Genomic DNA, 26,332 nt, shown 5'->3' with positions numbered 1-26,332 from the left:
AGAAAGAAAAAAGAGTGCGGGGTAAACTAACCCTGAACGGTATAGGTGCTCACACACACTCGTTTACGTTGGTTGAAGGGAAGGGATAGGAGGGAAGGGAGGAGGTTCACCCGCTGTTTGAATTCGCTAGGGACTGGCAATAAAAGTAGCAAGTGGCCGTGGAAAATAAATAAATTTCCTCCATCAAACTCCAGGCAGCAGGCAGCAAACAAATTGGCAGCAAGCACCATGGTCCCGGCTAAATTTCAACCGAAGTTTGCCTTGTCGCGCGCTTCACCGACTATGTACTCATTTCTCTAAAATAAAGGTCGAGGACTCGAGTCGACTCGCACCGGGCATTTTTTTCTTTCCTTCTTGAGAGCAGCGAATACACACATATTTCCGCTGCTACTGTTTGTTTTCATACATATTACTTGAAAGCCGTCGCTGTACTTTGTCCCCGGGTGGGTCAGGTATGCATATATGTGCTACAATGATGCTTTGCAGTTAAAGGGTATATTTGATCAGCTTTGCATATACTATTATTCCCGCGGCGCGCGCTCTGTTATAAATTGTTGACAGATCACCATCAACGTATTCTTTAAGGAGATCACTGGAAACTTGATTGCAAGTACAACACAACTCTGTCGAGATTATTGGCCTATTTTGATACGACTCACCCGAGCTGTATGCAATGCCGTGCACCGTGCATTTTAATGACAGTTATTTATCCCACAGTAACATTTACGATTATCTAATGTGTGTTGTCTGAGAAATGTGTGTGTGTGTGTGGGGGGGTTACGACCCACCGCCGGGTGATGGGGGTCACAGCCTGGTGCTGCTGCTGCTGCTGCTGCTGTTCCTCTTTTTCCCCGTTGTGTGTGTGTGTGTGTGTGCGTGCACCTTCCTTACCCCGAAAATGACCACTATCAGCATTCGCAACGATCGCGGAGAGACCATTGTCGGCATTCTTGAGAACAAGAAAGATATTCTCGATGCCGGGCGCGATCGACCACGGCTGGTCCTCATTGCTCACGGTGTGCTAGGTAGGTTCCTATTGTTCCTGAAAGAAAACCTGGTCACTGTGTCAACGTTAACCTGGTCGCTATAGGTCACAAGAACTATCTCTTCCAACGACTTTTGGCCGAGAAACTTCCGTACTCGAGCTTCCGGCTCGACTTTCGCGGCAACGGTGAAAGTGGTGGACAACCTGGTTATGCAAACATGGCAGTACGTGTATAACAGCTATACTACGTCAAATGTGTTTGATAACAAATAATAACATGCGAATATGTCAGGAAGATGCCGAGGATCTGCATACGGTTGCAAAGTACTTTGAAAATCAAGGATATGATATTTGGGCCATTGTCGGCCATTCCCGTGGATCGGTTGCTGGATTGAAATATGCGGCTACGTGCGAGAAACCATTGGCGCATTTTGTCAATGTCTCGGGACGGTACAAGATGAACGATAATCAAATATACAAGAACCGACCCGAGATTGGTGCTGCCCTGGATAAGCAGGTGACAGAGAGAAAGAGAGGGAAGGGACAAAGACAAGATAGATAAAGGTCTGACATCCCACCTGGCCTCCGCTTAGGGTTACTTTGACTGGCAAGTCAGACAGCGCGATCGGGTCGTTACCATCAAAGTCACCCGGAAGGATGTCGAGAGATTTATCACGTGGGATAATTCCCATGGTAAGCGAGCGATCAATGTTCTTAATTCCACAGGAAGCTGATCTTCATATTTCAGTGCATCGACTTCCTAAAACTACAAGTGTACTGACCTGTCATGGCTTGAACGATCAGGCACGTGTGCTGTGCGATTGTTGTGCGAAAATATTGACTGGAATGTGTTTTTAGATAGTACCGGTGTACAATGCCGCTATGTTTGCCAATGCAATCCCGAACCATACTCTGCGTTTGATACCCGATGCGGATCACAACTTTAAGGGTAAATACGAGGAAGTAGTAAACGTTATCTTGGAATACTTTGAGTTGCATGAAAAGGATGCATTCGAAAAAGGTAATACGAATGCTGATGCGAGCCAGCCACATATCTCTAAGAAATGGTCAGCAAAAAATATGGGACAGCACGTGAGCCTTTGTATGCCGCGATGGATCGACGTAGAAGGCGTAAAAAATTTCCGCGACCTAGGCGGTTGGCCGTTGCGTGATGGCAGTGGTTACATTCGCGAGCGATTTATTTTTAGATGCGGACAGTAAGTTGTACGGCATGCAGATAATAATAATAATAACTAGTTGACCTATCGCGCACACACAGCCTAGTTGATGTCACACCGAAAGGAAAAGAGACACTCAAGCAGCTCAACGTAGTTGCAGCGTTTGATTTCCGCTCGGATCCAGAGATCGAGCGGCAGGGCGTCATGTCGTAAGTTTATAACTTAATATCACTGGAACGTCGTCTGCATGTATCATTTATTGTTCCTTCCAGGCCGATTGATGGAGTGACACGCTACCCGTCAGCCGTGTTTTCAAAGACAGACTACTCGCCTACGGCACTTGCCTCACGATGGCAAGGGTATTTTGAGGGCCCAACTGGGTTCCCTAAAGGTCAGTATTACAAGTAAGATTATCAGGTTGGCCGCAGTTTACTAAAAAAAAATAGTCTATATGGTGATCCTCGAAAAGGGAGCGCAGCAATTCCGTAAAATATTTTTGCACATGATTGAAAATTTCTCGCGCAAGTCTACAAATTCAATCATTATTCATTGCACAGCTGGCAAGGATCGCACTGGCGTTTTCTGCATGCTGCTGCTAGGTCTCTGCGGCGTGGATGAGGAAATCATTGCTAACGAATATGCGCTCAGCAACCGTGGTTACTGGGGTTCGTAAAGAAGCCATAGATCGACGTGCGTGTCCTTTAATCACACTGACTCTATTCCCGTTAGAGCCTGAGAGCGAGCTGGAAAACAAGGCCAAACTGCTGGGTGTGACCGTCAATGACATGCGCATGGTCATGTCGGCGCCGTAAGTCTCACTTGCTACCGTGCCGGGATTTACACAGATTAACGCAATATGTTTCTTTCTTTCTCCAAAGATACCTTGCGATGCGTGAAACCATTCGAAAAGTTGTGGAGAAATATGGATCCATCGAAGGATACGTTCGAACAGAATGCGGACTCACGACGGAGCAAATAGAGGCACTACGCGATCTGCTTATTGTTCGCATACGTTTTGAGGAACGCCAATTGTTTCGACCAAAGATCTGATGTACTGAATAGATTTATACAAAATATATGTACTTGTTAGTCTTTCGATGACGACAATGGGTTTGATATTTCTTTCCATGTTTTTTGATGGATGCGTTTCAAAAATGAATTGAAATTCCGTATGAATTGGCGGCATAAACGCTTGCTTGTCTCGTCTGGAGAGAAAGAAAGACAAAAAAACCTCCGGAGCACTCGTTCCCTCTTTCTTGTTTCCTTGGTGATGCCTGACATGGCTCCCATACCTGCACATCATGCCTTGTATCTGCCCGAGATCGTCAGCCAGATTGTATCCTACCTTTTGTATCGCGACAAGCATGGCGTACTAATTTTCAAGGATATTCATCCCTGTCTTTTTGTAAATCGACTCTTCCACGACTGTGCAGCACGCATCATGGGTCGAAACCTTGTGTTCGAGGACACCACCAGTGATTACGACAAACTTGTGAAATACGCCTCATGTTTTGCCAGCATACCGAATGCCCACGACAATGTGACATCGATGATGTCGTTGGCAGTAGCAGCTCCATCATCCTGCAAGGAAGATCGTGAGGCAGTTTTTACCGCCGACAACGACAAAGATCGTATGCCGGAACAAGCACCTCCACCGCCATCCATAGAGCCCAACATTCCTACTAGCCAAGATTTCTACAGCAACAACAACGCCCGTTTCCCTCCTCCACATGCTCATCTTTGTCCGTCATCCAACATTCTACAACACTCACTTCCGCCACTTCTACTCGCCAAATACCGGCATGAGCGTATGCAAGTATACCACCGATCACTACGCACGTTGTCCGTGCGCAAAATCAAGCAGACGGGGATTATAGAGCCGCTGCAGCAGATTGGGCAGTACGCGAACCGATTGGAGCAGCTGGAAATGTACATTTGCGACCACATCACAGATGCAGCGGTTACACCGTTTCTGCAGCACCGGACACTCACATTCCTGACGCTGGCAGGATGTCACCTGATCACGGACGAGCTGATCCTGCAGGTCGCAGCGTCGTGCCCGCGGCTGGAGCACCTGGATCTTCGAGCGTGTGGGCGTATCTCTGATGTATCCATTTCCGCGATCGCCAAGAGCTGCCCGAACCTCAAGCACCTCAACGTCGGTCGGATTCGAGATCGCGACCGGATAACCGGACAGTCGATCAGCCTTGTAGCAAAACACACGCAGGTCAGCGTGCTTGGTCTGGCTGGATGCAACGTTGACGATGATTGCATGGTGTTGTTGGCAAAGCACCGGAACAAGCATTTAGAACGTATATCGGTCAACAATTGCCATCGACTGGGTAACAGGACGCTGCACGCGCACGTTCAATATTGCCCGAGCTTGTCCGTGTTTGAAATGAAAGAGTGCCACTTGATTACAGACTGGGAGGCCGTCGCAGAGCTTGTCCAGCGCAAAGTCTTGCTTACCTTGTGCGATCAGCAGAACAAGGCTTGCAGTGACTGGGCCAGGAAGAATGGCCGCACGTTGCATGTGCGAGCTCCTTTAAAGTAGAACTACTACTACTACTACTACTGCTACTACGGATAGTAGTAACTAGAGAATTTTATGTTTACGTATCACTGAACATTAATGTGGGTGTTTGTCTGGTCGGAACGCGACATTCGTCCTGTTAATACCAATCCTGATTAATAATAACACCCTGTCCACTTTTGTATTAATAATCATGCACCGTATGTTTTCCATGTCAGCAAACCCGGAAGTATGCATTATGCTTTTTCTGTCTGCACCTTAAAAGGTAATTCTTGTATGTAGAATCTTTTGTACCACATCAAACTAGCTATACTTACCTTATCATTGCATGGCGTCAATCCAAAGAGTTATTGTATAATCTTCTTTGGATGATGTCGTCGATAATACTGAGTACTGCAAACATGTTGGAAAGAAAAAGACAAGTTGTATTTGACAGAGGAAAGAAAAGTCAAGTTCTTGGGTGGGCGACCCAAAAGTTCGGACAGCTATGGATTTGTCAGCGAGCTCCGTCAAACTCAGGGCCTCTGAGAACCTGGCATATACGCTTCGTTTCAAAGTGAGCGTTTAACACATGCTATAGAGGCCTTTTATTGCACAAACCGGAGTCTCCGGTACAGACTATTACAAATAGGCCGCCCACGAATTCCTTTCTTCTTATTTTTCTTTTTCGTTTTCTTCTTCCAGTCTTAACCATCACTAATCGATAATATTATGACCGTATCTACAGCAGACTCTGCGCTTTTCAAACCTATCAAGATAGGCAACATTGCATTGAAGCATCGCGTATGCTAGCACCTCTCACTCGTCTTCGAAACGACCTTGAGACGCGCGCGCCTGTCGATCTAGTCAAGGAATATTATTTGCAGCGTACGACACGGGGTAGCCTACTTATCGCGGAAGCAACAGCCGTTTCAGCGAGCGGTGTGAGCTACAACTGCCTGCCTGGTATCTATACCGAGAAGCAACAGGCAGTATGGAAAGAAATCGTCGATGCACGCCAAGGGCGGATACATTTAGCTGCAAATATGGCATGCGGGGCGTGCCACGTCGACCAAGCTATTACCCAAGGACACACCGCTCGTGTCAGCCTCGGCCATTGCCATCAGGGGCAAGAACATGGTTGGCAATGATTACGAGACGCCCATGGAATTGACCAAGGAGCAAATCAAGAACATCATCCAGGACTTTGCGCAGGCCGCCAAGAATGCCATTAAAATTGGTTTCGACGGTGTCGAAATCCACGGGGCGAACGGATACTTGATTGACCAGTTTATCAACACGGCCAGCAACAAGCGCACCGACGAGTAGTCGGATCGATTGAAAACCGCACACGCTTCTCGAGGTCGTGGATGCAGTTGCCGAGGCGGTCGATGAGAACGTCACTGCGCTGCGTCTATCGCCGTGGTCAGAGTTCCAGGACGTCGAGAACGAGACGCCGTATGAGACTTGGGGATACATTGTGCAACAACTCCAGGAACGTCACCCAAACCTGTCGTATATCCACTTTATTGAACCTCGCGATGACTATGGACGTATTACCAAGAACGACACGGTCAACACATTGGATCCTTCAGAAAGATCTGGAAACGCCGATTTATCTCGGCCGGTGGATACACAACCCATCCTGAGCTTGCTACCAAGATCGCCGACGAGACAGGCTATGATCGCAGCACGTTCTACGGAGGAACACATGTTGGATACACCGATTATCCTTTCTACGAGGCGTCGAAAGCAGAATAAATGACTTAATCTTTTTTCAAATAAATATAATAAATTTATTGTCTACTTATAGTGATCTGGAACAGCGCACAGGCCTCCTAAAATCAATAATAGAACGCAGCAGTAAACAATTCAAAGCTGTGTACTGGATGTCAAAGCAAATTAGACGAAGAAAATTAAAAGCAATGCATAGATCGGCTGTCAGGGATGATGCTGATGAGAGGGACAGTTTTTTGAAATTCAAAAATATTTGGCACCCGGTCACAACCCCTTCCCTTCAATCTTTTCCGTTCTTTTCCGTAATCGATTCTTTCTATTGTCTTTGCTCCATATGAAACTACTACTAATTACATTCTTCTTATCAACGCTCGTATTGACAACACTGGCTCTTTCCACCCGATTTTTATCAGCAGCCGATCATTCCAACGGTGACGTCGGTGGTGTTGATGAAAATATAAGGCCGCAATCCGTCGACATGCAAAGTATCCAACAGCTGAGGGTTTGCTTCTATGTGCGGCGTAAATCGTGTTACCACTTTATTGCTAATTTGGTCCGTCCGCAGAATGCCGTCTCGAGAAAGCAAGGGAAGTTAAGGAAAGAGGAGATAGCCCGCAGAGTCACGAAACTACGAAAAGAAAAGTCTTGAATGAAGAATTTTTTGATCAAGAGCATAATGATTTATAAGTGTAGGTGAGCTTGTTCCATCCGGCGCTCGGAGTAACGGGAACGGATTTTAACTGTATCTACAAGATATTGACTGTAATTTAATGCAATAGTGTTTTATCTAGTATATATTCCTTTATACTAAATTGACGCTGTTTGGCTCTTAATCCACAGACTGTACACGGTCCCTTGCACGCTGTAGGGGCGAGACATGCGCTTGCATTCCTAGTTCCGTCGTCGCTGCAACAACCCGCCCCATGGTGACAGACTTCCATAGTGTGGAAATGAAATAGACAGAGACAACAAAAGTACAAAAGTGAGATTCTTCTTGTGTATGTCTTTATTAGGTCACCACCACATCTTAGTATACAGTTTATCGAGTCCGCTATTTATCCATATAAAAACCGAGCTGTTACTCACCCTCCTCCTCTTCTGGATAAATTACACTTTGTGTATGCAATCCCTGGAAACCTCATTCTGAAGCACGAAAACTCAAAGATTTCTAAATAGACGCTACAAGGCTGCAACGGAGCGGCATATAGTAAAAATGTAAGGATATGGCATCGGCAATTGCTGTACGCGGGATTGCATAGCTACATAGCGAGGTCTAAGAAACGTGATTATTGGCATTATCTTGACTTCAGTGCAACACATGACGAAAACGTATTACGGACATGCATTGCCATGTACCATCGAAGGTAGTAAGTATCAGGGCCCCGTACTCAACATCGTTGCTGGTTTGAAACGGGACCTGCCATCGTCCTTCCTCCCCAAGCAAGCAAGCAAGACAGCGCAGATGCTGCTGGCTATGTAACGCTAAATAATTGCACGAAACAGCTTAAGAAAAAGAAGCTCTGGCGCTACTTGTACTATGGCAACTGGTTCTATATATACAACACACACGCAAGCCGTACACTCTGTCAACGATTCCCGCGATTCTACTTTAATTCTAACACTAGGTGTTCAACTCTGTCCGTAGATTCTATCTAGATTGTATATAGTGCAGAAACTTACACTGACGCATCCCCTGAAAACTCTCCTCCTTTCGAACTTTACAGTTTATTTCTAGTATGGTCTGTAAAGGATACAGTTTTTACTGTGATTTCTGCAACAACACATTGTGTGTGACAATAAAAAGTAAGCTCTCAAATGCAAGTATATACGCCTTCTTCCTACATTTGATGCAGGTATCTAGGAGCTTCCATCTGCATCGTGTAAAGTTTAATACCTGTATAGACAGAGGAGGTTGGATTGCACCAGCTGCAGGTGGTGCTTGTGTCCAAATCCCCTACCTGTTCTCCTAGAATCGACTCTTTGCTGCTGCTGGGATGCAAGCCTCGATGTACTTATAAATAACATGCTCGATAGCAGCAGCAGCAGCAGCCGCCAAATCAAGAAGCGTAAAAGAAAAACCATCTATCAAGATCGAATGGCCTGCAAAGTACACTGTCAAGCTGTTGTTGCTTTCCGGTCGCGTCCAAGTGAAATATATATCAATAGCAGCATCGAGAAACCAGAAAAGAAATTCATCACGAAGGCAGGACCTTTCGCTACGGAACATGTACTACTCTAGATTAGAAAATATCATCAATCCCAACTCTAGACCACAAACACAGAAATAGAAATATCATATAACTTGTAACAGAATAAATAAATGGCTCGAGTAAGAATCTAACAATTTATTATTGTACTAATGCAGGTTTTCTACTAAGGGAACTTGTTCGTTTTAAGCAGAATAAAGTATATGATACCATACGCAGAAGGGCTTTGCAAAGACAAAAATGAGTGCGTATGCAGCGCGGGGTTTGGAGAGAGAGAAGGATGCGTGTCGAGTTGAGAGGATGTACATGTAAAACTATATATGTATATAATGATAGATTCTAGCCAAAATTCTTGGAGGAGCGAGGAAGAGAGGAAAGGAATGTGTGTGTGCGTGTGTGTGTGTGTATGGATGCGTGCATCTTCTTTTATTGCTGCTGCTGTTGTTGCTGCTGCTGCTCAGAAAATTCGTTTTCTTCCGACCAAGTCCGGATAGCGTCCAGCATGTCCATAATCTTGCTCTCGTTGCCACCAAAAATATCTGCAGATTCGGTGGATGGTTAATAATGCTTGTTGTTATTTTTGAAATAGGCTTCTCGTTTTACCTTTGATGGTATATCGTCCATCAACAACCACACCCTCGCGGCCCATAAACTTGAACGCAGCAACAATGTTGTCCAGCATCTGCATGCTTACTGATCCACCCTTTGGCGTTGGCGGTCGTCGCACAGTTTTGCCACTCAATGCTTCCAGTAACAGGATCAAGGTATCGCCGTTGCGGAATGCATTCGTCAAGTCGATGACCCGCTTTCCAGGTGGCAGGTACTTGTTGATCCAGTCTAGATACTGTGCACGGGTCCATGTCCGAGGTTGCTGTACCCCGTTTGAGCCGGCGACATCGCTGATGCTAGCAGCTGCTGCCGCCTCTCTAATTGATCCAGAGGATGATCGAGACGATTTTCTATCTATACTCGCCGCTGCACCTGACGATGACGGTGAAGGGGTGGCAAGGAAGCCCTTGTGATGGTGCGGATCTATCATATCTTCATCTTCGTCGCTCATGACTATAGATGACGACAGAGTAGGTGCCGGTATCGCATCGTCGTCGAGAAGGAATTTATCGGGCATGTCAGGAGGTGCATCCGCCACTGCAGGGTTTCCTAATGCACCGTGCGGCCACACTGTGATCCCAGATTCTCGCAGCTGCTTGTGAGACAAGTCGCTTAGATTGCTACCTAAACCATCGTGGATGGGTGTGTGCTCCAACTCTTTTCGGAGTGCTTCGTCTTCTTCGCGAAGAGTCGTATCTGCAGGGTGTACAAGTTTTGGTTGTTGTTGCTGCTGCTGTTGAGGTCTGTTGTACATTATCATGGAGGGCGGACGAGGCCGCATTTGTCGCGCAACATCTAGAGGGATCGTTGCCACATGGCTGGAAGACATGACAGGTGCTGTTGTGCAGAGTGATCATTGTCAGAATCTCCATAGATACCCCATTGGAAGCCATCTAAAGCAAACTCACCATCAAAATCTCGCGTAATTGTTGCTTTCATCAGCATTTTAATCCACGTTCGCATAGACTCCTTGGTATCAGTGTAGAAAAAGAATGTTCGCTCGCGATCATGTTGTGCCTTGAAGCTGTATTTTCCGGGATATATGCTTTCATCTGCAATGATTTTGTAGCCCTTGAGGTGGATGATGCCTTTCATGCGAACGTCCTATTCAAATTATGTTAGCAGACATGCAATGGATAGCGTGCCACAGACAAACTGACCTTGGGGCTCTTAAAGTAAAACAGATTAGGTCCCTTGAGAACAAACCACCTCTTATTCCAAGTCTTGTATTTGTCGCCTTGCTTGTGTAGCCATCCTTCGTGCTCTGGAGGCTGATAGCTGTTGGTTGACATTCGAGGTAACGCATACGGTTCGACGGATGCCACGGACATATTCCTGCTGCGGGTGTCCAGGCTAGAGAAAAGTTGAATTAGTGATTATCCTTTGAACCGCCAACTCCAAAAAAAAAGAAATGACATACGGTGATGTTGGATGTTGGATGTTTTCATGATCATTTGTGTAATGGTCATACGGATAATTCTAACAAGCAATGTTGTTCAACAAAAAGCATATTGCGTGAAAAAGTAGACATTGTTTACTTACTCCGTTCTCTCTAATTGCGTACGTGTTTGTAGCATCGATTGAAGGTCGCACGCTTCCTACGTCCAGGTCTTGGCTATCAGATAAGGTACTTTTCTGGGTCATTCTGTGCGAAAATGTGCCGGTAGCCCTCGCAGGATCGGGACTTCGCTCCCTGCTGCGTACGGAGGAGGATGAGCTAGACACTTTAGAGGAGAAGGTCTGGAATGTATTAGAGCGGCTGACAGTCGAAGACGAAGCAGGGCTTTTGGCGGAGATGGTCAGTAAAGAGTCGGTTGGTCGGCGGGAAGAATGGATGTCGGCGGCGCCGGCGTTTGCTCCGGCCAGCGGTGGCATGGGCGCCTTGCGAGGGAATTCGTACATGCTGTCTGTTGTAACAGGTGACCGAGGTGGCGAGCGCAAGGGCAGCGATGGTGGTTGCTGTTGCATAGAAGCAGCGTCCATGTTTATGCTCGGCGGTGTATGGCGCAACAACGACGACGACGTGCTGCTAGCTGGAACAGCAGCAGCGGCGGCGGCAATTGGTTTGTTATGCTCTGCTTTCAATTTTTCGACTGCATTCATAACGCGGTAACGCCGTCCATATGCTGTGATACCGAGTTCCTTGAGTGATTCGGACGTCAGGCTCAGTAATATGTCGCCTGTAATTTCTTGCTCTAAAGTTTTCAGGTATGTTAATCAAAAATGGTACGTGGCCACGCATACAATTTCTCGTACCGATAAAGTTGTCAGCGACGTTGCTCAGACCAACAGACTGCAGCCACTCTGCAACTTGGTCGATGCTCCAGTCCTCCGGATTGCTACCCTTGTTGGCACCTGCATTTGCTGCCTTAGCCTCAGGGGGTGTCGGGGGAGGGACAGAAGGTGGCGGTTGTGCTTGTTGCATTATCGATGCGGGAGGAGGGGGAGGAGGTGGTGGTGGGGACGTGCCCAGTTTGTCGTTTGGCAGCAGATCAATCTGTGATATTGCGCTGTCGTGTCTTTCCTCGCTAAACAGTGAGGTAGTTTGCTTGTGACTACCGCTGTTACTTGAACTTGCCGAAAGCATAGACGAGCTGGCGGTGGGTGGCGACGCAAGTTGCTGCTGCTGAGGTTTTTTCGACGTGGTGTAGTTTTCTGGAAAAAGTCCAACCTGGCCCCTTATGTTGCGACCCTGAAGAAGAGCGGTGGGTCAATGAAGCCTGTCAAGGTGTCAGTCAAGATCAGTAAAGTTATTACCTGCCACCAGCCGTCTTGGTACTTTTCATCTTTCTCGAGCACGACGATCGGCTCTCCGGTCGTAAAGGATATCTCGTCCTCGTTCTCGGCTTCAAAGTTATGGAGCGCGTAGACAATTTCCTCGGGCATTACGAATTAGCAATTTGGGTTGCGGGTAGGGTAAAAAGGAATGTATTATGGAGAAGAGGAGAGGTAGTGAGCGGGGCTCTCTAGGACCACTGCAAAGGTAAGAGAAGCGACGCAAAACAGAACCAACCACAGAAATTGAATGCGATTGAAAATCCTGGGCTAGCGGAGTGAACCTTTGTTCGGTCTCTCTCTCTACAAACATATGATTGATAAAAATTAAAGTGAAACATTCAGGTACTCAGCCCTAGTGCGTGACAACGTCCCTCCGCGCACGTTTTTTGCAGCAGTGCCAGCATTGTCCTCTATTATCCTGAGGATAGTCTGATTGTGTTACCATCCTTGATTATTGGATCGAGTTGTGTACTACAAGCAACAATGGACGTCGATTTATTGTGGTTGCAAAAAGAGTAAAACAAGAGCAAGAGAGAGAGATAGCGTCATCAAGTCACAGTCCAGAGGTCTGGCGTGCATAATATGCTTGTATTTACAGTCTTGGTCGATTGTAAGCGCTGCTGGATTGGGCACTCGGCATACATGTTCCCTTCTCCACGGCAAGGTACGGCTTTTCTGATACGTTGCATGAAGAGGTGTCTCCTGGAGTCTGAAAATGACTTAACTTGGAATGTGTGGCTCAGGCTCATCAAATGAATTCATATCATCGCTCAAATCCAGAGGAGCGGCTTCAGCAGTTTCGGTCAATGAGCATTGTTGTCTAGAATATGCGGTTTTTGCTCTTTTCCAGATATGGTGCTACAGGCAATGATGGGAGTCTGTAAATGTTTGTGCAACCAGGGGTGGAGGACAATAATGCAAATCAAGCACTAGCAGATGCAGTAAGCCCAAATCGTCCCCAATAAAGACACAGCATTTTTGGCAGAAGTAAGTACATATTCTGAAAGGAGATCTAAATATTCATGAGGCAATATGTGCTGCCCTCTCTCTCTCTCTTTCTCTGGACAAATGAATGGCAATCCTGTTTATTGGTGCAACTGGCAGGTGGTAACACAAATTGAAATAAGTTTCTTTTGGGTTAATTTATATGAAATACACTTGCAATCTCGAACACGCTTCAGTGAGCCATTGATGTTGGGTAGTACACTTGACAACCATTGCGTGGCATCCAAGGTCGTGCATGGTACACAATTGATCTATGCTGCGTCCTGTCCAAACGCTGAACAGGACTGAGTCGTTATTTATCTGAATTTTACTATACAAGCGGACTTGCACAAATATAGTAGAGCGGCGATAACCACTCAGGAAAATGATCTATCTAGTAGTTTTCCTTCTAAATCTCGATGGTATGATTCCAGTCTGGCATAGACTATTGAATATAGTCCTGAAGTTCAGGACCGCAGCGAGATCCCTGTTCCATAACCTCCTAATGATTTTCTTGCCATCTTGACAGCGTTCGTTCTTACATCTATCGACTTCTCCCATAAGTAACACTATTTATACCGTAGGTATCGAGAGAATACAGACCGAAGCAAACCATGACATATCACTTGTGGCATCTTTGCTCGTCTATAAGGTCTAGGATTCTTCACCATTTTGAATGTCTCCAAGGGTTGCGCGCAATCAGGACAGAGACTCGATGTTTGAATTCATCGATTAAATAACCTTGGAACCGTTTGTTGCGTAACATCCTTAATAGACCAATGCCCCGGGCAGGCTCATGGTACTTGTTCATAGTCAAGCTCCGTGCTGACCAGTTTCCAATGATTAAGACAGGATCTTCTACAATTTGGTCCCATGGCTTTCGCTAGCTTGTCGTCAGCTTGTTTCTTGTATAAATAGGAACGAAAACGTAGCTTCCGGTATATCAAGGATTGATAGTGTCGTGACATTATGGCGCTGACCTCGCATCTAGTCTTCATGTAAAGCAGAAACTTCGGAATATACACCGTTGCAGCAGGATGCTTCGACAATTTCGCTTCGCACCCTTTGACTTCGTTCGTTTTGATACGTTGTCTTAGCTTCTTGTACTGTGTAGCTTTTGTATCGATCGCTTTTGTGTTCCTTGTATAGCGATATGTAAGCAGTGCCTCACTGGTGCTGTCCTGATGCATACAATATAGCAGATCTCTACGTCCGGGATCGATGAAGAGTGTCCTTGGCTTTATATTTCCCAGAGTCGTCTTGTCCAAATCGTGAATGTATGTGAAATCACTCTTCGTATCAGCTTTCATTTTCTTTGGCTTGAGACCAAATCCTGAATCGAAATTTTGTTTTAGAATCGATACACCAAAGCCGTCTGTGAAAATAGTTCCTTTGAAGGCCATAGACTTGTCAGCGCCTTGATTTTGGAGAGGCTTCGATTGGAAATTGACAACTTGCTTCCAGAGGCCTGAATCAAAGTCGATATTATTTGGTTTTTTCAACGTCTGAGTCGCCAGAATCTTGGTATCAATTTGCATATGCGCTGGGATCCAGGACGTTCGTAACGGCATACACTTGAAAGTCTTGATTTCATGGTCTTCGCAGAACTTGGCCATCATTACGTAAGCGAGCGCATGATTCCCGGGTGTTGACTTCGAGTCATAATATTAGGAATCCTCGTCAAACTCGTATGCAGCAGGGTAGGCAGAAAACAATGCATCATGAAACTCCAGCAACAACTGGCTTTGCTTTTCTGATGACAGTGATCCTCGGGCGTTACCGGTAATAAAGCTTGCTTCACATCGTGCGCAGGCGTGGTGACTTGCTTGTATATAGCTTCCTTGATCTTTTGGCTGGATTTGCCTTGTTCGGTCATCTCTTTAGTGATACGCGCTAGATTATCCTTGACTTTGAGCAGCAAATTGATTACGTAACGTAATCAGTTACCGAAGCAATTTTTGATGCTGTTCAAGTAGGCGGTGAAAATCCTTGAACCTTCATAATGGGCAATCTGCTGTGAATTCGTAAGCGCTTTTCGATTGAATCCAGAATGTTTCAGGTAATTTTTGATGTGCCGATCGATCAGCCCACGATAACGTCTTGTACCATCCGTTCGCGAAGACTTCACTGTACGCAATGTCAAAGAGAGCCAGACTTCAGCGAAGAAATCCGTTTCCAGCCAGTTCTGCAGGGGAAAATCGCTCTCCAGGTTCAGTAGCATGTATCTCCGATAGGAAGATGTAGCGAGCAAGCGCGTATGCGTGTGTAGTGATTTCGTTTACAGTGATGACGAGCTTCTCCAACGGACTTCGATATCGCGCTTCCCACGAAACGCCATTGATAGATGACTTGACAGTCATTACCCGTTTCTTGCGCTTTGTGGGTGTCTCAGTGGTCTTTCGGCGCTTGCTACTTGATTTGCCTGTGTTGTAATATGCAAGCCCATATCAGTGCAAAATCTGGAAAGAAATCTGTATGGCTTACGCGCAATGACATCTTTGTCTTTGCTTCGCTTAATGGTTAAAGAATCACTCGTGCCTGCTGTAGCAATTATAAATAAGTGATGGGAGAAGTTCCGGTATCATAAGTTTGAACTTCACCTGTTTGCCTTTCAGATTTCTTTAGGGCTCCTTTCCGGGGTACGATTGGGGTCTGGAAGTCATCTTCGCTGTCTTCAGCTAAAAAGCATGATATATGACCAGGAAGGGCAGATACTGTCAGTGATATATATAAATCCAGAATGAGTCAGTGAAATAATCATGCCTGTTACTGCATCGCTTCCTTTCGTATTGGACATATGGAAACAGGGAAAGGAAAGGGATTGCGTGGCAAATTCGACTACAAAAGCCGTTAGATCCTCGCTTAGTTGCGACATTCAAATAGCGATGATATTTTGAGGCATCCTTTTGCTAAATGCCTGCTTCCTTGGAGCCGATGTCTCTTGTTATGAGAAGTTGTCAGAGACATGGCCAAGTGCTACAAAATATTATCCAAAGCATTCTAAATCTAATGTCATTCAATTAAAACTTTAAACAATGCTATATTTCTTTCCTTAAGAAGCTTTGCTGCTATATATCGTCCCTCATATCTCTCAGAGGATCTACATCACAGCAAGATTTATCTTCACCGATGTGACCTTGAATCCGATCATCATAACCGTAAATTGAACGGGAAAAAGTCAGTGCTACCGTACAGGACATGAGTCCCCTTCGTCCCTTTCATTTACGCATACTGTCTAATCTACTTAAACTCCAGCTCGAAATACGTCCGGTCGCCTCTTGTAACACAGCACAATCGAATTGCGGTTTATTCAGACCTGCGCTCCCATGAAGCATTGGTGAGAGATATAAAATGGATGTCTTCTTTCTTTCTTGGAAGGGAGCTCTCCCCCCCTCCAGACCTCCCGCTCCTGCGGAGGGCTGCCCATTGAATTATTGGTGTCTATAATATATATTTTATTCGTATACTTCTCTGTATACGATATTGCGAGTGGCAGGCTCTGCATTGGTCAAAGTGGGAGGGGAAGAAAAACGGATAGAGATGACGGGGAAGAGACGCAGGAAAGCGCAACGTGTAGTTGACCAACAGCATGTTGTTCTCTTCTTCATGAAATGCCAGCTGTGACACCTTCCAAATCTGCTTTTTAGCGTCTCAAAAGGTTTAAAATCCTGGGATGTTTTTTTATTGTTAGTAAGTAGCCTTCGCCCTATGTATTCGTTGTGGCTCTGAGTCCCTTCGCTGCGCTTCGTGTCATCGCGCACAACTCATACGACGGGCTCGTCTACCCAGGGGCAAGCCCCCAGCCCCCGTGTAACCATAGCTTAATCCGAACTTGGGAACCTTCATGCTAAATCAAACTTTTGGAATCTTTGATGCTACATGCGAAGCTTCTTTTAATACAGTTTAGAATAGAAGCGCTTTTCCGATCGCTACAGTCGCGCCGTTGGTTCGCCAAAGCGCATGGCTGATCCGAGTCTGTAGAATAAGCTCGTTTGGCCTTCATAAAACTCCATTCGACGGCGGTTTTGCATCCGCTTCGCTACTGCAAGCTCAACGCCGTCGAATTTCCGGTTTATTCAGACCGGAGCTCGATGGAGTATATTTTTGATTTGCTGTTAGCGCTCCTGCGTCACGGCGCACATACGCCCGCAATTTTCGGTTTAGTTCATAACAGTAGCGCTCACCTCTTCATCTCCTGAACATGTTGGAGCACTCCTGGCGTCGCGATGCGCTTCGCGCAAAGACACTGGCTGGGGACTTTGTGGGAATACAGGTGCTGAATACCAAAAATATTCAAAGTCGAGTTCCTCGGATTGGTGTCTGTTCTGTCTGCCAAACTCCAAAAGTGAACATTAATTTTATAGCCGAGGTCGTGCTATACACTCTTCCATCCAAGGAATGTGGAAGGTGTATAAATTAATTAAGTACAGTTTTCCGTCAAAAACCCGGCGCTCCCCCCACTCTTCAAATCGCTACAACCTCCAGAAAAAAAGTGTTTCCACAGCCATCTTATGGAAACAAGAGTCAATAACAGGAGGAAAACCATTCTCGAGTCTAGCCAGATTAGTGTTTTACGTCTCAAAGAGGAAATGGATTACTTAAAAGAGGGCGTCCGAAAAAGGCAGGTCAAGTGGTCATTAGTTTTTTTAAAATGTAATGTCGTAGCCAATGAAATTTCAATGTCGCAGCTTCAAAAATACCAGCCGCATATCTAAAAGTATTTTTGTGAACATGCGAACTTCAAAATTTGCTGAGAACGACTTTGCTTTTGGAAAAGAGTGTAGTTCATGGGTTCGAGTCTACCGTTCTCATCGACAATATTTCCTTGTCCATCTTCGTATAAAAATTGAGCACTCATGCTTGAAATTGTAAAGTAGTGAAAAAGGGAACAGTGAGGGAATACAACTGCACCTAATATAAGAATTCCCAGCGACAACTTTTTTCTAAGCATGCCGACATTTACTTTTAGATATGCGGCTGTATTTTTGAAGCTAAGAAGAGATATTGCATGCTGATTGTATGCCTTTCTCTGTAGCAATAAAATGGCGGAAATATGTAGAAGGTAATAAGCTTCAAAAATGAAATCATTTTCTCTATCAAGAGACGTCCAACATCTAACGCGCGACCCCACCTCTGGCCTTTAAAAACCACGGTATGTACAATTCACCTGGAGTTATAATTATGATCAACTCTTGCATGGCATTTCAATAGGCTTCAACACTAACAATACGCAGCTTGTAATCACTCCTTTGACGTGTCACCTTGGTCCTCGTGTTTGCTAGACTGTGTCTATGGCCACTTAGTGTACTAACCCTTTCTACGCCTTACAATTCAGTGCCTGCAGTTTCGTCCAAGTAGTGCTTAACATGTCCGTTAAAAGAAAGAAAGAAAATGCAGTTCAAGTATGTATGTTTTCAGCAAAGCCGCCACTCATTTCCTAATCAGGAAGAGATTCTGCTTGCTGCATGCGCGCTAGAGCCGACGGACAACTCTAACCTTTCCAGCCATTTTTAATGCCGATTTATACTAAGCTCTTCTGCGCACGGTTCCAAAGGCAGATTTTAGGGCAAAGCAGGGAATCGGACAGGTCTCAGTATCCGAAAGTCTCGTGAGGTTCCAAAACCCCAAAAAAGAGTATGCGAATGATGAATGTTCTTTGCTTGTCTGTGCACGCGCCAACAACAGAGTGTAGGACCAGGTACCGTGGTACACACGACCCCAGCAGTGCCTTTTCCTTCTTGTTCTTCTCCCTTTTCCCGCTTCTCTTCTTGTTTTCTCGCCCGAATGTCGGCTACTCGCAAGGTGAGGTGGACAACCCCACCACCAGGTCTGCACGAACGGCGGGACCACAACACGGACGATGTCGACAATCTCTTGTCTCCCAACATTCAGCAAGAGGCACTCGTTCAGGAACGTTATCGAGCGGCCATGGGCCACGGAATAGAACTTTTACCGCCACCTATGCCGTCAACTCCTCCTTCTGCCACCACTGCTGCTGTCGTGTCATATACTTCTTCCAGCACACATCACTCGTGGAATGTCATGTCTCGAACGCGATTGGTTGACAATAGCAACAACAGTTCAAGCACCGGCAGCAGCAGCAGCAGCGACGACGACGACGATAACGAGGATGATGAAGAAGAAGCAGACGAAGAAGAGACGACGCTGGATCAGCTGTACGCGCACAAGACAGTCGACTCTGACGAAACTATCTGTGAAAGGATGGAGTGGCAGCAAATGCTTCAATCGGTCTTGATGGGCGAACTGGTTCGATCGGAGAAGAAGCGGATCCTGTTCACGGATCAAATCAAACACCAAAAACCAGTGCAAGATATCTGGCTTTCGATCCGTGCGCTTTTGCGTGGACGCACGTTTTCGGAAGAAGTAGAATGTCTCAAAGAAGGTCGGAAAGAAATCGACGAGGTACTCAAGATGGTGCTCGAGTTCAAAGTTCGAGACGATTCGGAAGAGACGCCGCTGGCACAGGTTGCGGAAGCGTTGAAAACCGTCGACCGAGTCGAGTCGCTGTACTCGACTAGAGCAGAGATGATTAGTAACAATCCTGGCTATGCGGATACAGAATTCCAAACAAGGTTAGATGCTCTCAATGCGTGGTGCACGATCACCCGAAGCTTGGAGATGCAATACAAGATTTTGCGCGACTGGACGTGCTCGGAAGACCTCCAGATTGCTCGAAAGGAAAATAGCTCATATTCGGATAACGAGCAACCATCGTTTATCGAACGCTTGCTCAAGGAATCGGCGTTGCAGGATACATTCGACAAGCGAACCTTATCTGCACTTTACTCGCTGCTAGTCAAATCGAAGCAGACAATGAGCAGCAACAATGACATATTTATCGAAATGAATCTGCCGTCATTCACCTTCCAATTACGACAACTGGCGTCATTCCCCACTTCTCTCGTCGAAGAAGCGCTAAAGCTGCGCTTGGAGTTCAAAGATCGCATTGATGGTGCACCCGAACCCATGATCGATACCATGATGGATGATTATCGTGGTCTGCTGACCTTGGCCTGTCGTGTGAAGCTCCAGTATGAGGAGCTCGCAAACCCGGCACCTGGGTGGGATCTCAAGGGAGACACATTCATTGACGAGAGCTACGACACTGTCCTTCTCAAATCGATGCGGTTCTACTTTCGCTTGATTGCATGGAAACTTCGAAATGAAAAGGAGAATACCCTCAAGCAATGCGAAGTTATGGAAAAGGAGTGGGAATTCCTCAGAAGCACTGTTTGTCAAACTGTAAAAATGGTGGATGCAGAGTGTGCAGAGCAATTCTGGTAAGCGAACGTGGGATATACCACGATTTATATGTTTTCTAATGAATAATTTTATACGTTCAGCCTATTCACTAACAAGCTCTTGACGGATGCAATGGAGGATCTAGTTACTGGTCTAGAGAACTGTGCAAACGAAGATGACGATGCGGATGAAGAGGGTGGCAAAGAGTTCAGATACACCGAATTATTGCACACAGTTCGCATGCGTGCCCGTAAATTATTGCAATTTGCAAAGTGAGTGCCTCTCCGATATGTGGAATGTAATTTGCAACCCAACAGCTTAGAATCTCTCTAGGTTCTTTTTGGGACAGTTTGAAAACGCTACCGAGTACTCAATTGATACAGAGGATGCGACTGAACTCATGGATAGCCTCAGGGATGCGGGGCACTTTCTCGTGTACACGGGTAGTCTGGAAGAGGAGAGGATCTATGTGTTGGCTTCGCCTTCCCTTTACGGCCGGGAGCATGCGGTTTCAACTCTATTGTGCTCTGCGTTCGGCAAGGATCAGGGCGTGACAACACCCGGTATACCAGGCGCCGCGCAGCCGCCAGTTATTGAGCAGTACGACGACTACATTGTGATATTTACACCCTGGCAAGATATTGTCTGGAGCGGCGAAGTCGTCGACTACGATGTCCCGTTCACTCCACTCGCGCTAAAACCAAAGCGTTTGCGGCTTATTGTCAGTGATACCCGCCGCCTGAACGTTATTCGCTCTAGCTTCTGGGCGATAGTGCAAAGCAAAGGCTTGACAGTACTTCATGAGCATCGAGCAAACGTGCCCAAAGTCAACAAGGAGCTGTATAAAATCAAGTCCACCGTGTTCCGGTTCGCAGAAGTGACGATCAATGGTGTCAAGACGATTTTCAAAGAGACGCAAAAATTATCATGCCAGGAACTGATCGAGGAATGTTTCAGCTTTGCGAGCGATTTTGGTTTGCGAGCACTGCGGTTCTTGGAGCTGCCTGCACGGCTGCAGCTTGATTTAAAGTTGATACGCCTAGCGATCGATTGGATTTGCTTCATCACGGACGAGTGCGCTCCCACCGACCGCAAGACATTCCGCTGGGCGGTCGCTGCACTCGAATTCAATCATTTAATGACACGAGGCGCAAACATATTAGCTCTCAAAGAATCCGAGTTCGCCACGTTGCAGAGCAAGGTAGCACGATGCATTGCTTTGTTGATATCACATTTTGATGTCCTCGGCACTCGATGGCGTTCTTACGATGAATATCAGATACGCAAGGAACAGCAGCAGCAACAACATCGCAGACGAGGTATCACCGCCAAGCGCAATTCATACATGACTAAAAAACCCAACGAACCCATCACTACTTCGGCGTTTGGAAGCGGTGCGGACAGCGCTTCAGGTGCAGCAGGTGTCACGTATATCCGTGATGTATGGATGCGGAAGATATCTGAGCTGGAAGCTAGCCGGAATCGCAGCGAGCAGGACCGCGGCATCGTGGGCAAGGTGCTTGATGATCAAAAACCAGAAGACCAGTCGCTCGTGTTCCTTGCACCCTCCTCGTCAAATATCTCATTTCGATGGCAGCAAGGCCGCTTTATCGGCTCGGGCACCTTTGGCTACGTGTATCTGGCCATCAATCTCGATACGTCAAGCATGATGGCTGTCAAGGAAATTAGGTTCCCGGATTCAAATTCACTATCTGCTATGCACAAGGCTATCAAGGAAGAAATGAACGTCATGGCCATGTTGAATCATCCGAATATCGTGCAATATTTTGGCATGGAAGTGCATCGTGACAAGGTTTACATATTCATGGAGTATTGCGAGAACGGTAGTTTGGGAGCATTGCTGGATCACGGAGGCAGAATCGAAGACGAGTATTACATTGTAAATTACGCGTATCAACTCCTTAAAGGTCTTGCATACTTGCATGAAAACAACATTGTTCACCGAGATATCAAGCCAGATAGTAAGTCCAAGTTCAAGTCTGTCCTGTTCTGTGAGATAAATATGTCTCTCTCACACAAAAGATTCGGAATTTCATAGATATCCTTCTTGACTATCAAGGCAACATTAAACTTTCCGATTTCGGTGCGGCCAAGATTTTAGCCAAAGGGCAAAAGACGATGGGAAGCAAGACAACCATGAACATGAATGTCAACAGTTTGGCAGGCACGCCAATGTACATGGCGCCCGAAGTCATCACGGGCGGCGATACCGGGCGCAAAGGGTCGATGGATATCTGGTCGCTTGCATGTTGCATAGTGCAGATGGCTACTGGAAGACGCCCGTGGAGCACACTCGAGAATGAGTGGTCGGTCATGTATCACGTGGTGACTGGCCACCCGCCGTTGCCAGATGCATCGCAGCTCTCAACTCTCGGCATCGATTTCTTGAAAAAGTGTTTCACTCGCAACCCGGCAAAGCGGCCGACGGCACAAGAGTTGTTGGAACATCCGTGGATCACAGAGTTCCTTGCAGCCCCCGAAGCTGTCAACTTTAACACCAATGAACTGGACAGCAGCAACCCATGTCTCTCGAGCGTCGACCTATATGAACCGCCGCCGATCTGCAGAAGTACTACCAACAGCTTGGCTATCGGAGAAGCAGCCGCTTACAACAACGGTAATGAGTATTACATGCCGCCTGTCACAGCTCGCGACTTTGCGCCGCCCCAGCCGGTGACGACCGACAACAGCAGCGAAACCGGAAGCCTCGTACGCAGCGTAGACGACAAGTGCATGCCACCCGTTAGAGCCGACTCGCCTGTCTAAAGAGAGAAAGATCTAATGTATCTATTTGTATTACTACCATACCTGTTTTTTTTCCTGAAAAGAATTGTACATAGCATTTGTTGTTGTATCGAACAAGACCCTTCTTTCCGTTTATTTTCTTCACCCTTAAAATAAATCGTACTATCAATTTCGTCTTAATACAGAGAAAATATTCCTCTTCTACTACGCAACCGACGACTTACCCAATAGTCTAGTCCTTGTCCGACTTCCCACAAGCTCAGGCCGACTGTTGTAATGTAAAAGATTTCTAGTAGTCAGGCACGCATTCGTTTCATTTTTTTTTTGGTTTGGGGTATCGCTTTACCTCCATAGTCTTCAGCAATGTGGATCCGATTCTTGATCGACTGGATAAAAAATGTTAGAGGTAAAGCATTGTTAGCTTTTGAATATTTAAACGTAATACCTTGCGGGTAGGCAGCCAAATCTTTCTTGTATGGGTTTTTGGACTAATGAACCAGTGCTCTTCGCTTTCCTTGTCCCACACCAGCTCGGCGCCTGGCAATTTTGCAAGAACGTCTCTGAGCAGCATCGCTTCCGGCATCGCTGCTCCTTCGGTGTGATACGCCATGGCATACATGTTGAGACCGACAAGGAGCTTGTGTGCATTGTCATCGTTTGTGAGCCATTCAATGTTATCCATAATCCAATCGATTGGAGCATTCGGCCCGCCGGTTCTAACAATGACAACGACGTTAAGTTATATGCTTCAGGTGGAGATGCATGTATGTACGTACGGCAAGTGGCTCGAGTAGTCATATGTCATGATGCTAAACTTGTCGATAACCTGAGCAAGCATTTCAAACATGTCAGCATCCATCATTTGCTTGTGTTCGTCTGTGCGGATCGGCGGTATCACAACGATGAGTTCCTTGTCACCATGATGTAGTGCCAAGGCAAGGTTTTTGATGAAATGCGGGAACAGGGTAGGGTAGCCGCATTCTAGCACGATACCATCAAAATCGTGTTCCCTGCGATAAGCTGTTAGCAAAGAATGATCCTTGATGATTTGGAACTAAACACAGTAAATATTTACATACAGCACGTATTCCATGATCCGTTCAGCCAGGACGTGGCCTTCCTTCGCGTTGTTAGAAGCAAATGCCTGGTAGTCTTGCAGGTTCCAGTTTCGAAACTGGAATCGAGGCACGATCTTGCCTACTGCGCGGCCGTTGATTTCTCCTCGGACTTGATCCATCCACTGCAGCGTTGTAAGAGTATGAGGATTTTACATATACAAAGATAATTGGTAGATATGTGATACTTGCGCCGTGATCGACATCGTGATCTCCAAAAAACTCATAGTCATCTTCTGCACCGCGGCGTTCAATGTAATACCACACTGGCGATACACTAGCAAAGAGCTAAGTACGCATTCTCGGTCTTTTGCAGTGATACACTCACTAGTCAAATTTTCCCTTGAATTCTTTGACAACGTCGTAGCCTTTGGGAGTCATACCGTCAGCAACGCTTTGCAGGTGCTCCTAATATGAACTGAATGACTAACCTCTGTTATTCCAAGGCGTGACATAGGCTAGTGTATCGCCTTGGAACTGTTTGACATGCGCGTTCTCTTCATCGACCTTGTCGTGGTTGGCAAGAATGGAGTCTGCCTGTGGGGGTGAAAATGCTCAACATTCCTGCAATGTTGTCTCTTTCCATAAGCAGTTTCCGTTTCTTTTACCGTGCTCGATTCCGAAAGACTGAGTACGAGCTGCTGGTTGCCACCGATATGCTCGTGAGGGTCATGAGCGAGTACAGCAGGTCCCAGCAGGAAGAAACCGAATAAGAATGCGGTTCGCATTGCAACAACGTTGTTGTACTCGTCGCGGGACGCCAAGAGTTTGTTCTATTAGCTACCACTTTAGTGCTGTCGGCATTTACAGTATCTTCGGTGAAACAATGCAAAAACGCTGTAACCGTGTATACACGCAGCAGAAGAGCAATTCTTTGCCGTCAATACGTCTTTGTCATGTATTGCACTGAAGTCGAGTTAATGCCAATAATTATGTTTGCTAGATCTCGCTAAGTAGCTATACAATGCCACACACAGCATTCGTCGACAGCGGTGCCATATCTTAATGTTTTTACTGCATGCCGCTCCGTTGAAGCCTTGTAGCGTCTATTTAGAAGCCTTCGAATTTTCATGCTTCAGAGCGATGTTTCCAGGGCTTAAGTTGATTGCGGGGAGACGCAGGTGTATATAAATATTTGCATCATAAAGACTTGGTTTCAAGTCAAGGAGCCATCTCACACCGTATAGCTTGTGTTCTGTACAAAGAGTGCTGTCTGAGACAGTTTGCTACCGGAAACCACGGAAAAATAACAATTCACAACTATTTCTGAAAGGCCTAGGGAAAATGAACTGTGAATAGTAAAGATCGACCTGTTGTCCTTCCATTAACCGACTTGAAATGATCAAGTTGAGAAGATACACATGGCTGCTTTATTGTCACTGGCAAAACTTGAAGAGGAATATGCTCAGCATCTATAGCTTGTGTTTATATCGGCTGTATGTGGACTTTGCATTAAACAAGTCATCAGAGGTTTACCTGTGCATTCTGCCACGGTCGCTTCCGCAGATTACCGCCTACTCAAGCATTTCTTCGCACACTCGGGAGTATCCTCGGGAAGCGTGTTTCGAGATTTAGGACTTCCCACATTCTTTTTTCATGCAATTGTCAATCGATTCTTCCATTAATTCCTCAAACCCTTGGGCAGAGCAAAGAGAAGCTAAGGCGCGCAATAAGGCAGAGGACGACCGTAAGGAATTGGAGGCGCATGGCGTACGATATAATAACTAATTATATTTTGTATTGCCATGTGAGTATTTTAGTACATTATGGATACTTTATCTCGATGAGCTCCTTTCACATGTTCATATCTGGAAGTCCGGAAAGAGACAATGATTTAAAGATAAAACAACTAGAGAATCCCATGATATTTATAAGTACATCGAGTTTATATCCCAGTAGCAGCAAAGAGTCGATTCTACGAGAACAAGTAGGAGATTTAGCCACAAGCACCAGTAGCAGCTGGTGCAATCCAACCTCCTCTGTCTATACCGTATTAAATTTACACGGTGCAGGTGGAAGCTCCCAGACAACTGCGTCGATTGTAGGGAGAAGGAGTACATACTTGCTTGTGAGGACTTACTTATCATTGTCCTTGTGAAATGTCGGCAGAGTTAAAGAAGGTGTTTTTGCAGAAATCACAGTAATAGGCGTACCCTTCAGAGACCATGCTAGAAACAAATTGTAAAGTTCGAATGGAG

General features: G+C 46.0%; 9 protein-coding genes across 9 annotated transcripts; 5 read left to right on the top strand and 4 right to left on the bottom strand.

Annotated features, from left to right (window-relative positions):
* Positions 1–898: 898 nt before the first annotated feature.
* Positions 899–3,213, top strand: VTP01DRAFT_1997 (uncharacterized protein; the record flags this gene model as incomplete). The annotated part of the gene is made up of 12 exons (XM_069380408.1): positions 899–1,025; positions 1,091–1,209; positions 1,278–1,502; positions 1,579–1,678; positions 1,734–1,789; positions 1,844–2,006; positions 2,058–2,202; positions 2,265–2,372; positions 2,436–2,554; positions 2,610–2,828; positions 2,893–2,971; positions 3,042–3,213. The coding sequence occupies 12 exons, from the start codon at positions 899–901 to the stop codon at positions 3,211–3,213; spliced, it is 1,632 nt and encodes a 543-aa protein (XP_069237500.1).
* Positions 3,214–3,442: 229 nt separating this feature from the next.
* Positions 3,443–4,717, top strand: VTP01DRAFT_1996 (uncharacterized protein; the record flags this gene model as incomplete). Its single annotated transcript, XM_069380407.1, has 1 exon — positions 3,443–4,717. The coding sequence occupies one exon, from the start codon at positions 3,443–3,445 to the stop codon at positions 4,715–4,717; it is 1,275 nt and encodes a 424-aa protein (XP_069237499.1).
* A 764-nt stretch (positions 4,718–5,481) lies between these two features.
* On the top strand, positions 5,482–6,440 carry VTP01DRAFT_1995 (uncharacterized protein; the record flags this gene model as incomplete). The annotated part of the gene is made up of 3 exons (XM_069380406.1): positions 5,482–5,667; positions 5,714–5,924; positions 6,052–6,440. The coding sequence occupies 3 exons, from the start codon at positions 5,482–5,484 to the stop codon at positions 6,438–6,440; spliced, it is 786 nt and encodes a 261-aa protein (XP_069237498.1).
* Positions 6,441–6,746: 306 nt separating this feature from the next.
* On the top strand, positions 6,747–7,061 carry VTP01DRAFT_1994 (uncharacterized protein; the record flags this gene model as incomplete). The annotated part of the gene is made up of 2 exons (XM_069380405.1): positions 6,747–6,914; positions 6,978–7,061. 2 exons carry the CDS (start codon positions 6,747–6,749, stop codon positions 7,059–7,061), a joined length of 252 nt encoding a protein of 83 aa, XP_069237497.1.
* Positions 7,062–9,045: 1,984 nt separating this feature from the next.
* Positions 9,046–12,114, bottom strand: VTP01DRAFT_1993 (uncharacterized protein; the record flags this gene model as incomplete). Its single annotated transcript, XM_069380404.1, has 8 exons — positions 9,046–9,158; positions 9,223–10,065; positions 10,137–10,332; positions 10,389–10,581; positions 10,649–10,707; positions 10,771–11,423; positions 11,485–11,920; positions 11,986–12,114. 8 exons carry the CDS (start codon positions 12,112–12,114, stop codon positions 9,046–9,048), a joined length of 2,622 nt encoding a protein of 873 aa, XP_069237496.1.
* Positions 12,115–13,784: 1,670 nt separating this feature from the next.
* VTP01DRAFT_1992 (uncharacterized protein) lies at positions 13,785–14,609 on the bottom strand (the record flags this gene model as incomplete). Its single annotated transcript, XM_069380403.1, has 1 exon — positions 13,785–14,609. One exon carries the CDS (start codon positions 14,607–14,609, stop codon positions 13,785–13,787), a length of 825 nt encoding a protein of 274 aa, XP_069237495.1.
* Positions 14,610–15,146: 537 nt separating this feature from the next.
* VTP01DRAFT_1991 (uncharacterized protein) lies at positions 15,147–15,787 on the bottom strand (the record flags this gene model as incomplete). The annotated part of the gene is made up of 4 exons (XM_069380402.1): positions 15,147–15,412; positions 15,475–15,531; positions 15,591–15,668; positions 15,754–15,787. 4 exons carry the CDS (start codon positions 15,785–15,787, stop codon positions 15,147–15,149), a joined length of 435 nt encoding a protein of 144 aa, XP_069237494.1.
* Positions 15,788–18,774: 2,987 nt separating this feature from the next.
* On the top strand, positions 18,775–23,040 carry VTP01DRAFT_1990 (uncharacterized protein; the record flags this gene model as incomplete). Its single annotated transcript, XM_069380401.1, has 4 exons — positions 18,775–20,291; positions 20,355–20,525; positions 20,587–22,235; positions 22,313–23,040. The coding sequence occupies 4 exons, from the start codon at positions 18,775–18,777 to the stop codon at positions 23,038–23,040; spliced, it is 4,065 nt and encodes a 1,354-aa protein (XP_069237493.1).
* A 126-nt stretch (positions 23,041–23,166) lies between these two features.
* Positions 23,167–24,862, bottom strand: VTP01DRAFT_1989 (uncharacterized protein; the record flags this gene model as incomplete). Its single annotated transcript, XM_069380399.1, has 10 exons — positions 23,167–23,181; positions 23,244–23,287; positions 23,366–23,405; positions 23,465–23,735; positions 23,796–24,029; positions 24,099–24,259; positions 24,327–24,411; positions 24,463–24,502; positions 24,566–24,671; positions 24,743–24,862. The coding sequence occupies 10 exons, from the start codon at positions 24,860–24,862 to the stop codon at positions 23,167–23,169; spliced, it is 1,116 nt and encodes a 371-aa protein (XP_069237492.1).
* Between the last annotated feature and the right edge of the window lie 1,470 nt (positions 24,863–26,332).

The sequence above is a fragment of the Rhizomucor pusillus genome (genome assembly GCF_041956525.1).
Source record: "Rhizomucor pusillus strain CBS 183.67 unplaced genomic scaffold VTP01scaffold_12, whole genome shotgun sequence".
Lineage (NCBI taxonomy): Eukaryota > Fungi > Mucoromycota > Mucoromycetes > Mucorales > Lichtheimiaceae > Rhizomucor > Rhizomucor pusillus.
This window is presented reverse-complemented; position numbering and strand designations above follow the sequence as displayed.